The sequence below is a fragment of the Gopherus flavomarginatus genome, chromosome 1 (assembly GCF_025201925.1).
Source record: "Gopherus flavomarginatus isolate rGopFla2 chromosome 1, rGopFla2.mat.asm, whole genome shotgun sequence".
In the NCBI taxonomy this organism is placed as follows: Eukaryota; Metazoa; Chordata; order Testudines; family Testudinidae; genus Gopherus; species Gopherus flavomarginatus.
Genome location: NC_066617.1, coordinates 9,454,381 through 9,468,568, shown reverse-complemented (window position 1 = coordinate 9,468,568; position 14,188 = coordinate 9,454,381). Strand labels below are relative to the sequence as shown.

The 14,188-nt window shown below is 42.3% G+C and overlaps 1 protein-coding gene across 3 annotated transcripts in view; it reads right to left on the bottom strand.

Moving 5' to 3' along the window:
- CHCHD3 (coiled-coil-helix-coiled-coil-helix domain containing 3) overlaps nucleotides 1-14,188 on the bottom strand; it is a 281,390-nt gene that overhangs the window by 169,228 nt on the left and 97,974 nt on the right. For all 3 annotated transcript variants that reach the window (XM_050937020.1, XM_050937018.1, XM_050937019.1), the window contains exon 4: nucleotides 13,372-13,516. In XM_050937020.1, coding sequence (XP_050792977.1) covers nucleotides 13,372-13,516 — 145 coding nt within the window. The remainder of the gene's footprint in view (nucleotides 1-13,371; nucleotides 13,517-14,188) is intronic.

Below are 14,188 nucleotides of genomic sequence, written 5' to 3'. Positions count from 1 at the left end.
CATTTTAAATTATCTTTACTATTTAACTTTCTCAGGAAAAATAAATTACCTATCACTGTTGTTAATGTAATTTTACACATACATGTGTTTTAAACATTTCTTCACCATGCCCAGGTAAGAAAATCATTTGCTATCAAATGTATGGATAGGAATATTCAACTCCTGGACACAAGCTCACGAAAAAGAAACTGCTGATCACCGTTTGCCCAGTGATGACCTATTTTTTGGGGGAGCAAAGTTTTGCTTATTCTTTTGACATCACTGAAGAATGTGCTAGATTCTCCCAGAGCAGATAAACATACATGCTCCCTAACCCAAAAACTTAAATAATATGACATGACGCAATATTAGGGGTACGCAGCACACAAGGGAGATGTTTTAGATGAGGGGAAGAGACAGTGCATACCAGGAAGGACAGGTGCAACACCAACAAGACTGATTATATTCAAATGAAGATTAGCACTAATATGATGGAGCTTGTTATTTTCAAAAAATTAGGCGACTGTTAGCTCTTTTCTTGTAAATGCCACAGCACAAGTAGGGCTACAAAAGGTATTTAAACGGGATAAGAAGGGACATTGTGGACCAGTTCAAAGGACATTCTATACATTGGAACAGCACGGAAACAGCTGTGGAAGAAATATTGCTCGAGCATGCAGGGGTGTGATCAGGAACACCAAAACACAACTGGAGTTGCAGCTAGCAAGGGATGTGAAGGGTAATGAGCAGGGTTTCTACAGATATGTTAGCAACAAGAAAAAGGTTAGGGAAAATGTGAGACCTTTAATGAATGGGGGAAGCAACCTAGTGACGATGTGGAAAAAGCTGAAGTATTCAATCCTTTTTTTTACCTCAGTCTTCACAGACAAGGTCAGCTCCCACACTGCTGTCCTGGGCAACACAATATGGGGAGGAGGTGAGCAGCCCTCAGGCCACGTCCAGACTAGGAATTAAAATCGATTTTAGATACGCAACTTCAGCTACGGGAATAACGTAGCTGAAGTCGAATTTCTAAAATCGAGGTACTCACCAGTCTGGACGGCGCGGCATCGATGTCCGCGGCTCTCCGCGTCGATTCCGGAACTCCGTTCGGATTGATGGAGTTCCGGAATCGATGTAAGCGCGCTCGGGGATCGATACACCGCGTCCAGACTAGACGCGATATATCGATCCCCGAGCAATCGATTTTAACCCGCCGATGCCGCGGGTTAGTCTGGACGAGGGCTCAGTGGTGAAAGAACAGGTTAAGGACTATGAGAAAAGCTGGACATGCACAAATCCATGGGTCCAGATCTAACGCATTCGAGGGTGCGGAGGAAATTGGTTGATGTGATTGCAGAGCCATTGGCCATTATCTCTGAAAACTCGTGATAATTGGGGGAGGTTCTGGACAATTATGATGAGATAATTGGCTCTGTGGATATGGGGAAAGCAGGAGATGTGATATATCTTGACTTCAGCACAGCCTTTGATACAGTCTCCCACACTATTCTTGCCAGCAAGTTAAAAAAAGTATAAATTTGATGAATGGACTATAAGCTGGATAGAAAGCTGACTAGGTTGTCAGGCTCGATGGTGGTGATCAACGGTCCAATGTCTAGTTGGCAGCTGGTATCAAGCTGTTGGTCCTGGGGCCAGTTTTGTTCAACATATTTATTAATAATCTGGATGATGGCATAGATTGCACCCTCAGCAAGTTCACGGATGACACTAAACTGGGGGGAAGGGTACAGAGTGACCTAGACAAATTGGAGGATTGAGACAAAAGAAATCTGATGAGGTTCAACAAGGACAAGTGCAGAGTCCTGCACTTAGGAAGGAAGAATCCCATGCACCGCTACAGGCTGGAGACCAAGTGGCTAAGCAGCAGCTCTGCAGAAAAGGACCAGGGATTACAGTGGAAGAGAAGCTGGATATGAGTCAGTAGTGTGCCCTCGTTGCCAAGAAAGCTAACCGCATATTGGAATGCATTAGTAGGAGCATTGCCAGCAGATCAAGGGAAGTGATCATTCCCCTCTATTCGGCATTGGTGAGGCCATATATGGAGCCCCCGACTATAGAAAGGATGTGAACAAATTGGAGCGAGTCCAGTGGAGAGCAACAAAAATGATAAGGGGGCTGGGGCATGTAACTTACGAGGACAGGCTGAGGGAACTCGACTTGTTTAGTTTGCAGAAGAGAAGAGTGAGGGGGATTTGATAGCAGCCTTCAACTACCTGAAGGGGGGTTCCAAAGAGGATGGATCTAGGCTGTTCTCAGTGGTGGCACATGACAAAACAAGGAGCAATGGTCTCAAGTTGCAGTGGGGGAGGTCTAGGTTGGATATTAGGAAACACTATTTCACTAGGAGGGTGGTGAGGCACTGGAATGGGTTACCTAGGGAGGTGATGGATCTCCATCCTTAGAGGTTTTTAAGGGCCAGCTTGACAAAGCCCTTAGAGGTGCTCTGGGGGGAGGGATAGCTCAGTGGTTTGAGCATTGGCCTGCTAAACCCAGGGTTGTGAGTTTAATCCTTGAGGGGGCCATCTAGGGGACTGGGGTCATAATCTGTCTGGGGATTGGCCCTGCTTTGAGCACGGGGTTGGACTAGAGGACTTCCTGAGGTCCCTTCCAACTGTAATATTCTATTCTATGATTCTTCATGGTATATGCTGACAACCATTAAAACTGTGGTCACAACTGGGAATGGGACACTTGAGTGAACGTAACAGTAACAGAGAGTTATGGTGAATGTTCCTCACCAAGCCACTGGACAGAGACCCTAAACAGAACAGCTATCACAAGGGTGCTGGGTGACCACACAAAACCACTGCAATTAATATGGCCCCGTATTGTTTCCAAACTTTATCTAATTTTCCACTCTGAACACAGCTAAGAACCTTTGTTTCTACTATGTTGTAAGTAATCATAAATTGTCACTGATCATATTTAAAAAAAAAAAATAGCTTCGCCCTGTCTACGATAAGTAATCACATTCTGCTTTGGGCTATGTAGCTTACTTCAAATTATTTCAGAATCATCTAAAAAGACACATTTTTCTATTAAAATGATGAATGGGATAAATGAGGTATGTAATAAATACTCATTTGTAAACAGACTTCTGTTCTCTCGAGGACAACACCTTACCTCACGGGGTATATCTGCCCTTGGGTATTTTCTAGTGACATCATGACTCAAATATGGCTAGCATAGGACTGTTAGGAAAGAGAAAGATTATTTTCTGACTGTTCTTGATGGAAAACAGGGAACCTCCTCTTAGTAAAGCTAACAAATTGAGGACAGGTAAAACATGCCACTAAAGCAAAAGGTAATTGCACAGGAAGTATATACGATGACTTGGAGCAGTCACCCAAGGATGAAGGGGAGAACATCTGAATAGTCCAGCCACACGACAGGAAGACATTCTCTTTGACTAAAACATATTCATTTGTGACAAATGGGTCAAATTCATTCCTAATGTAACTCCACCAATCTCAGTGATGGTAAATCAAGGGAAGTATTTGGTCTATTGATTTCAGTTTTCAGAATAAAAAGGGAAGCATTATATATCTCACGTGTGATTTTGCTGGGCAAAAATATCCAATTAACTGATTAGTGCACTCACTTAAATGGCAAAAAATATTATTTTTAAACAGAAGGATGTTTTCTACCATATAGCTTTTTTTTTAAAATAAAGAGAAAAAATTAGACTTTTTAGCATAAAACATTTATAAAATTTAAACAAAGATTTAATTAAGTAACACTTGTTCTCATTTTAATATTGGGACAATACATAATGGCAACTTTTAAAATATATAAAAGCATGGATGGAGATCCATAATGATAATGACAATCAACTTTTAATGTTATGGTTAAAGCAAAAGGACAGAACAATATTTCTCTACTCTTCAACATGAAATGAGACTATAACGTCACTGGCAGCTCAGTAAAACTGTTTTCCAACATGTGAGTTCTTAATGACAGCTCATTTCAGTCCAGGTAGTGAAGCAAATGTGTTACGGTAAATGCCAGGTCATTATAAGGAAATGGAAATATGCACTTTGGTTATCTATAGATTTTTTCCTCCATGCTCTCCCTATCTCACCCTGACACTCATGATTCGAGTGATGGAATGTCAATAAGCTATTTATGGCAAAGATACTACATGTAAAACGTCACAACAAGAGGAAGCCCATTTGGTCTGCACACAATTCTGAGATGAAGAAAAAGTTTTTAAAACACAGGCTTCCAAAAATAAAAGTTTTCATAGGATGAGAGGTCTGCCACTAAGAACACTAATTTAAAATTCTCAGAGCATCCCAAACCACAACACTGGGACCTCAGCTATAGAGACACTTGCCAGGAAAAACAACATCAATGCCAAAATTAAGTTTGTTGAGATTAAAATCAAAGATAGATAATTAAGTCTTTCTTCAGGAACACCACCCATGGGGAACGGACGAGAGAATGACAAACAGGAGGGTATGACAAAACTATTTTTTGGACGTTTTATCCTTCATTTTGTTCAGTATTTAGATCTCCAGAGAGAAAGGCCATAAAACATAATACAGAATTAATTATATATCCTTACAAACCTATCACCACAGTAAGTGGACCCTTCAGACTAATGCAGGCACTTCCTTAGTATGATTCTGATACAGGCACTTTATTTTGCACATTGGTGAAAACAATCCCAACACAATTTTCACACAGTGAGGCTACATTAGCACTTTCGAAAGTAAAACTTTTGTCAGTCAGGGGTGTGAAAACACACACTCCTGGCCGACATAAGTTATACTGACATAAGTGTCTGTGTAGACAGCTCTATGTCAGCAGGAGAGTGTCTCCTGACAACATAGTTACCGCTTCTCATTGGAGGTGGTTTAATTATGCCAACGGGAGAGCTTTTTACCATCATCATAGAGTGGCTACAGAGGAGACTTTACAGCAGGCACAGCTGAATTGGTACAGATGTGGGTATGACTAAGGGTCACACAGATCCTAGATGTGGGTATTACTAAGGGTCACAGCTGCACACTAAGCAGTGTTGCCAACTTTCACGATTTTGTCATGAGCCTCATGATAATTATTGTTTGACTTAAAGTGAAAGCTCCTGGAGTCAAGTGGATATGTGATGATTTCAGCCTTCATTCTTAAAGAAAAAGTAAGTTTCTAGCCCTGGGGGCTGTGGAGAAAGCTTCAAAATGTGACCCTAATGCACCCTAAAGGCTCAAAAAGCAGAAGGAATACCAAAGAATACCAAATCTATTATTTTTACATAATCTCATGATTTTTGGTGAGCCTGATTCATGACTTTTGAACATTTGCAATACTACACTAAGGAAAGATAGGTTTAGGCTAGGTATGAATGGCTTTTAATGCAGACCACTGGAGTTTGGAAGAGACTGCCAAAGGGATCTACAGCAACTAGATTTAGCACTTGCACAGCACTTTTCAGACGTGAACAAGATTAATCAAATCCTGTGAGGTAGGTAAGTATTGTCCTTGTTTTACAGATGGCCCACCCAGTCACCGCATGGGTTGGAGGAAAGGCAAGAGAAACTTTCTCTGAAGCAGCAGCAGCAGCTGCCAGGCAGATAGTGAGGAGCAGCATGGAGCAACCCAGCCAGGACCTTCCCCTTTGGACACAGAAGATCCCGCCTTCCACACAGAAGAGTTATCTTTCCCTCATGCATCTGTAATGCCGACCCACACAGGGGTGTCAGCAGCAGGGATCAAACTTGGGACTTCTGAAGCTAAATACATGAGCTTCTTCCATACAAGCTAAAAGACACATCTCTTAACCAAGGTTGTAGCAGGCTCATCAATCTCTAGCTGGCCTAGCCACCATGTGAGGGGAACAGAGCACCACTCCCAGCAAGCAGGAGTTACATATTTAAGGCCTCCCCCAATCAGATGTAGGGCCCTACCAAATTCACAGTCCACTTTGATCAATTTCATGGTCAGAGGGTTTTAAAATTGGCCAGTTTCATGTTTTCAGATGCTTACATCTAAAATTTCACACTGTTGTAACCGCAGGGGTCCTGATCCAAAAAGGGTTGTCCCAGGATTACCACCTTCACTTCTGTACTGCCTTCAGAGCTCTGAAGGCAACAGTCATGGAGCTTTCCGCAGCCAGGGGAAGATTCCAGGAGATGGAGGTGGATCTGATTTCCCCTATGCTGTTGGGAGCCTTCAGAGCTAGCAGTAGCCAGGGAGCTCCCTGCAGCTAGGGGAGGTACCCAGAGGTGGGTCTGAGCTCCCCATGAGAGTAGCTATGGAAGGGAAGAGGAAGTGCCATTCCTCCCCGTCCAGTGGACTAGCAGCTGGAGCCCAGTGAACGGTAGGAGACCCGAGCTGGGTGCCCCCTGCTCTGCCCCTCCAATAGCTGGATTTCACAAGGGAGATCTGACTTCACAGTCCATGATGTGTATTTCACAGCCATTAATTTGATAGGACCCTAGTCATATGGACTGCGAAGGTATTAAGGAAGAAATACTTCAGTAGTAACACATCAGAAACAAAGGAGCACCAGGGCCTTCTAAAGAATCAGGATTTCAGTGATCATAGAATCACAGAATATCAGGGTTGGAAGGGACCTCAGGAGGTCATCTAGTCCAACTCCCTGCTCAAAGCAGGACCAATCCCCAACTAAATCATCCCAGACAGGGCTTTGTCAAGCCTGACCTTAAAAACCTCTAAGGAAGGAGATTCCACCACCTCCCTAGGGAACCTATTCCAGTGCTTCACCACCATCCTAGTGAAAAAGTTTATCCAAATATCCAACCTAAACTTCCCCCACTGCAATTTGAGACAATTGTTCCTTGTTGTGTCATCTGGTCCCACTGAGAACAGCTGAGCTCCATCCTCTTTGGAACCCCCCTTTCAAGTAGATGAATGCAGCTATTAAATCTCCCCTCATTCTTCTCTTCTGCAGACTAAACAATCCCAGTTCCCTCAGCCTCTCCTCATAAGTTATATGTTCCAGCTCCCTAATCATTTTTGCTGCCCTCCGCTGGACTCTTTCCAATTTTTCCACATCCTTCTTTTAGCGTGGAGCCCAAAACTGGACACAGTACTCCAGATGAGGTCTCATCAGTGCCAAATAGAATTATAGAATATCAGCGTTGGAAGGGACCTGAGGAGGTCATCTAGTCCAACCCCTGCTCAAAGCAGGACCAATCCCCAGACAAATTTTTGCCCCAGATCCCTAAATGGACCCCTCAAGGATTGAACTCACAACCCTGAGTTTAGTAGGTCAATGCTCAAACCACTGAACTATCCCTACCCCAGACAGTCCCTCAATCTGCTGGCAATGCCCCAACTTATACAGCCGAAAATGCCATTAGCCTTTTTGGCAACAAGGACACAATATTGACTCACATCCAGCTTCTCGTCCAGTGTACCTCCTAGGTCCTTTCTGCAGAACTGCTGCCAAGCCACTCAATCCCTAGTCTGTAACAGTGCATGGGATTCTTCCATCCATGACAGTCATGTGATTTATCCCTCCAGGTCTCTGTTAGTTCAATCACATCCTAATTCCTTGACTGTGTCAGGACTTCCAGTTCTCTCTGCTTGTTTCCCAGGCTTCTTGTATTTGTGTATAGGCACTTAAGATAGCAGGACAATCAGAGAGTTTTCTCCCTTCCTGCGCTCTCCTACTCATGCTTCCTCCCAGCATTCCACTTCCCCACTTACCTCAGGGCTTTGGTCTCCTTCCCCCAGTAAACCTAGTTTAAAGCCTTCCTCACTAGGTTAGCCAACCTGCTTGCAAAGATGCTGTTCCCCCTCTTCATTAAGTAGAGCCCGTCTCTGCCCAGCAATCCTCCGCCTTGGAACACCATCCCACAGTCAAAGAATCCAAAGCCTTCTCTCCGACACTATCTGCGTAGCCAATCTTTGACTTCCACGATTCAACGGTCCCTACTCGGGCCTTTTCCTTCCACAGGGAGGATGGACCAGAACACCACTTGCGCTTCAAATTCCTTTATCCTTCTTCTCAGAGCCACACAGTCTGCAGTGGTCCACTTAAAGTCATTCTTGGCAGTATCATTAGTGCCCACGTGGAGAAGCAGGAAGGAGTAGCGATCCGAGGGCTTGATGAGTCTCAGCAGTCTCTCTGTCACATCATGAAACCTAGTTCCTGGCAAGCAGCACACTTCTCGGTTTTCCTGGCCAGGATGGCAGATAGATGACTCAGTCCCCCTGAGGAGAGAGTCCCTGACCACCACCACCCGCCTCCTTCTCTTGGGAGCAGAGTTCGTGGAACCCCCATCCTTAGGACAGTGCATCTCATGCCTTCCAATCAGTGGAGTCTCCTTCTGCTCCCTTCACTCAGATGCATCATCTAGTTCACTCTCCGCATTAGTACCCGTGGAGAGAACATGAAAATGATTGCTCACCTGTATCTGTATTGCTGGTACATGGACGCTCCGCTTTCTTCTTCTGGAGGTCACATGCTGCCTATTTTCTTCACAGTCCTTCTGTCCTCGCTGCACAGCCTGCTCTGATTCTTCAGAATGTTGTGCCCATAGAAACATATCCTGATGTTACAGTATTGTTTTGTATTTGCACTTAGAACCAGCCACTGGGGTAAAACATTCTTCTAGCTCACAGAACACCGGAGGAAACAAAAGACTTCTCTTCCCTGCCCTGCCCCCTTCACACCCATTTGCCCCCACCAATGGGAAAAAAGTCCAAAAGCAGAGGGAAATTTGGGGAAGAGGAGAGGTAAGGTCCTGGATATTGGAGGAAGACATGTTAAGAACAAAGTTAGCAATGCTGGAGGGTGGCATTAATGTTAATGATAGAGCACAGGTTTAAATAGGAGATTTGCAAAGGATAATTTTTTTAAAAAGTTCTCCAACTGTCCACAAAACAAGTCTGAGTAACTACATGAGCCTGGGGGTATGGCTACACTTACAGTTGTACAGCGCTGGGAGTTAAAGCTGTCTTCGTACAGCTGTGTAGGGAAAGCGCTGCAGTGTGGCCACACTGACAGCTACCAGCGCTGCAGTGTGGCCACATTTGCAGCATTTGCAGCGCTGTTGGGAGTGGTGCATTATGGGCAGCTATCCCAGTGTTCAAGTGGCTGGAATGTGCTTTTCAAAAGAGGGGAGTGGGGTGGAGTGTGACAGGGAGCGTGGGGGAGACAGAGAGAGTGGATTTTTAGAGGTGACGCTGTGTCAGCTCCCTGCCTTGCAAGTTCTAAGGACTAGAAGATACACAGCACCAAGCTGCAATCAATTTAAAAGTTTTGAGCCCTTCCCCCATCCCTCTCTTATTCACTAAATGAAAATTATGCACTCCTAAATAGCCTTCTGACCACATAAGCAGCTGATCAACACGGACTTCCCCCTCCCCCTCTGCCGCTTGACTTCTCTCTTCAAGCAAACAGCTGTGAACCTTCCAAAGCAATTCCCCTGCCTGCCTCCGCTCCATCGAGCAAACAGGAGTTGTGTTCGTTTTTTAGACAAGCAGCTCGGGGGAGCTCGGAGTTCAGCCATTCTTCCAGTTTGTCGTGAGCAGGCATTCTAGGATACCTCCTAATACCCTGGAGGCCAATAACAGCACTTTTGGTGGCCACACTTGATGACCAGCGCTGCAATCGTTACACCCCAAGCAGACCAGGTGTACAGCCAGCACTGCAGCCAGGGAGTTGCAGCGCTGGATGTGCCTTGCAGGTGTGGACAGTTACTAAGTTGCAGCGCTGTAAACTCACCACCACTGCTGCAACTCTCCAGTGCAGCCAAGCCCTACATCACCATGGATTTATTACCATCTTCCTCTTCCTCCCTTCTCCCCAACTGTTTGTTGCAGTCATCTGCTGCATCTTGTATTAATTAGATAGTAAGCTCTTCAAAGTAGGGTTTAATATTTTCCCATGTGCTTGTACCTAGCACAACTGATCCCTATTACGGGGGAGAGGGGGGCGCTTTGGGTGCTACCACAATACTGAATATTAAAACAGCTGAGGAGAGAGGTTAACTGACCAAAAGTTACAGACACAGCACTCAGAAATCCCTTTTCTGTGGAAGTATAAACAGCAGAAGTATTATCATTTAAAAATGGATAAATTATTTAACCCTGTGATACAAGGACCTCTTCAGTGACAATCACCAGAAGCCAAGGAGTATATAGAGATACAAGGATTCCTTGGATTCACCAAATCATTGCGAGATGTTTGTATAGAAAATATGTGAAGAGTTTATTATATATAAACACACCCACACAAAATTACAGGTCACCAAAAGGTAATCCACATATTCCTGGCTAGGTAGGGGTGGACAAGCGCTTATCTCACTCTGCTTGGTCATATGCAAATTGCGTATTGTATCGATCACAACGAATGCCCATTTACAATCTGAGTAAAATGCTGATAGATTAGCTGGAGGGAAAAAACAAAAACCGCAGAAATTAACCTGTTAGGAGTAAGACAATGAACTTTTGAAACTGTATTTGGGGTACAGATGAGCTCCCTAGGTATTTCCCTCAGTCTGTGAGGAAAATATGTTAGTAATCTTATGAGAAGGGGTCTCAACCAAAATGGTTGAAAATGCTGGGGAAAGAACTTGATTTCCTCTATGATAAGCATAACATTTATGTTTTCTTTACACTATTAAAACAATTAAGGATCAGTAATGGACATTTATTTTTTGTAGTATCATAGGCATGTGCAATGATTTACAAATAACAACATGAAAAGACTTGTCCCATGGCTCTTAGACTCCAGATCAAGTTAAAGAAAAGATAAAAAGGTTAGAGTTAAACTACTTGTATAGTGTCAGAGGTTTTCATGTGACTTTAAGGCAGGGGCCATATTTATGTGTCTGCTGCAAAGAGATTCTAATTTAATTTGGATGAATGATAATACCAACATTTAAATATGAGGTGTGAGAGACAGAGCCAAGAGAGTAAACTGACCAGCAGCAAACAAAGAGAGTAATGGCCTTCAAAAAAAATTAAAGGACAGTGAGTATTACTTGGTACCTGAGAACACAGTAGGTTGCCCATAGCCACACATTTAGACAGTTTACATTTATTTAGATTAACTGTTACGTTATATTATATAGATTAATCAGATTATCAGGGAACTAAAACAGATCAATAGCTGCTTTGTTCCTTAATAAAGTATTACTGACAGTATTTAGGTAAATGAATGAATTACAACAGTAACAACAACAATTAAGCACTAACACAGCACTTTTCACACAAAGGTCTCTCAATATGCTTCAAAAATTTACAGACTGAAAAACTAAGGTGCAGAGAAGTTACCTGACTTGCTCAAATCACACAGCAAGCCACTGGCAGAGAAGTCAGAGGGCTGACTTCCGTTCTCAAGCACAAAATCTGTGCCACAGCCATTTGGATAGGATGCCTCTACATGCACCACCATAAGACAGTGAGATTCTCTGAATGACGGTCCATATGAAAAAAGATTGCATAGGATTTTTAAACGTTACATTATTCCATTCCCTCCCTCCCTAACAAATGAAGCATGCATCTTCCCTTGCAGTTAAATCTCAGCTTGAAACAAATCCTCACCCTCCAGCCAGTAAATACAAAATTAATCAACAATGAGTTCTTGATTGTTTCACCAGGCAGATGTGGCTGATGCATCCTAGGCTAAGTGAAACCTAAGAATGAAAAGTGACTTTTCTGCAAAAAACCTGTGTTTTAAATTTGTAATAAAAAAAAGCCTCAGTGTTCAGAATTTTCAGAGAAAATAGGCTCTTTTCCACATGCAGGTATCAAGTTTTGTTTTGTTTTTTGCAGGTCGGAAGGGTGATGTCTCTCTCTGAACAGGATGAATAAATGAATTACAGAACCAAATAAGTTAAGAAAAACAAAAAGCCTGTTAAGGCCATGCAAAACACCCTCCAAAGCTTTGTTCAGCTAGGATAACAAAAATCTCTTGGTTTATGCAAGGTTGCATACACAATCTACTCCAACTGGCAAAGCGTGTTACATGGGTTGAACATGAATGTGTGTATTTAGCTGCACTTTAAAGGTTCTCAATTATGTGCAGACTATCTTTTTATAGTTCTCAGAAAGGGAAAGTCTCCAGGGTTATTTTTGAAGATTATGCATGTACCTATTTCCACTCACATGAGAAGTCCTATGGATTTCAATGGGAATGCTCATATGAGTGAAGTTAACCAAACGCATAACCCTTTGCAAGATAGAGCCTTAGATTTTTCCAGCTGGCAAACACTCATTTGTTCATTGCTTATACTCAATTTTTTATTTTTTTATTTTTTGTAAAATGGTGCTTTCAAGCCTCAAAGAATTGTCATGAGGACTTCTTCCTGAGAACTACAAAGGCAACTGCAGTGATTGACGTGGGAAGCTACAAATCCGCCATACATTTGAAATGGACAGCTATCTAAGGTCAATTTTCAGAGAAAAACAGCCTGCTATATTTCACAACTTGGATGTCATCAGAGAGGTTTTATATATCAGTTCTGATGAAATACGGTTCTTCAATACAGACTTTTTCAATAAACTGGTATTGAAGTTTAGGGCATAACCATAAAAAAAAAATCACACACACGTATGTAAACATGCTATTTTGGTCTCCAGTATAAATAAGTTGGAGGGAAAAAAAAATTATATCTTAGGATAGAGGTGCCATCCTTCCAAGTTTCCTGGGTTGCTTGACCCCCACTCTGCCAGAGGCGCTTCCCCCAGTGCGCCCCGCCTTTGCTTCTCCACGTCACAAAGCAGCTCATCATGGTAAGGCAGGAGGCACTGGGAGAAAGAGGGAGAAGCCCATTGGTGGGGCCACCAGCGGGCAGGAGGCACTGGGAGAGGGGGAGGAGTTGATGGGGGGGCTGCCAATGGGTACTGAGCACCCATCATTTTTTTTCCAATGGATGATCCAGCCCCAGAGCACCCACGGAGTTGGCGTCTATGTCTTTGGAAAATTCTTAAAATCGGTCAATTTTTAGCCAATAACACTGTTAATGTACCCTTATTAATACACGTTTACTTATAAATGTTGTGACAAAGTATTCAGTAATTTAGTATCACAAAATCTAACCAGATCTCTGAACACTTAAATACTGAAAACGAATCAGGCTAGCATCTTAGTTATTTGAATGCTCTCCTCACATAAAAGTTTTCTCAATAAAGTGACATCCTTGTGACGCTAAAAAAAGACATGATGGTTTTACAGCAGCTGCTCTTTTAAGGACTGTGATATTAACATAGCAAAAAGAAGAAATTTTCTGATAATAACCGTATTTGCTAAAGAGGAAAAGCACTACTGGAGGATAGAAACATTCTACTTCCTACATCTTACAAAAGAGTTTGTCAAAAGCATAAAAGTTTTAGGACATTGACATTTGTTTTTAAACCTTCAAATTTACATAAAAAACTTATTGCGCTTACAAAATGCTGTGTCTTCAGGCGTTCGTCTTCTGTCACAGCTCTCTCTCTAAGAATGGCTCTAGTCAAATGCTCATTTGAAGCAGCCCGCTCCCGCTCCAGAACTTTGCCAATTTCATCACGTATGTACTTTTGATCTTGTTTCAATCTACATGAAAAAATGGTGGAAGAATTTAGAATGGAAATATATTGTCAAATAGCTTGAATGGACAAACACATTATTATCATCATCAAAAGAGTACAGTAGTTATGACAATGTTAAACTCTTACTGGCTTTTAGAGCTCACTCCATATCCAATATCAATATCAGAGATTTATATATTGCAATTTTGAGATTTAATCCAAAACATAAACCTTCTGGTATTCATGTTGGATATGCGCACGCGCACACACACACAATAAGAAATATATATACATACACACATAATAAATATATACACACACACAAATTTTATATACATATATAAAAATACATTACACACACACCTAGCAATATCAACAACCCCCAACACCTATCAGTATCAATATCTCTCAATATATGGATATATAAATTCAGCATCCCAACACTGTACCCAAATCTTAACAGCACTACCTCTGAAATTAAGCAAAATAAGGAATAAAACTAACTAAAATCTCATGATTAAACAATATACAGTATACTGATTTTTTAAAAGGAATTCTTGTTCAAGAATCCTCAGCTCTATTCCTTTCTTGGTCACTGATACACTTTGTTACTTTTGGGCAGGTCACATCTACTCAGTGCATCAGTTTACTCATCTGCAAAAAGGTTGTAACAGCTATGTTGACATACTTAACATCT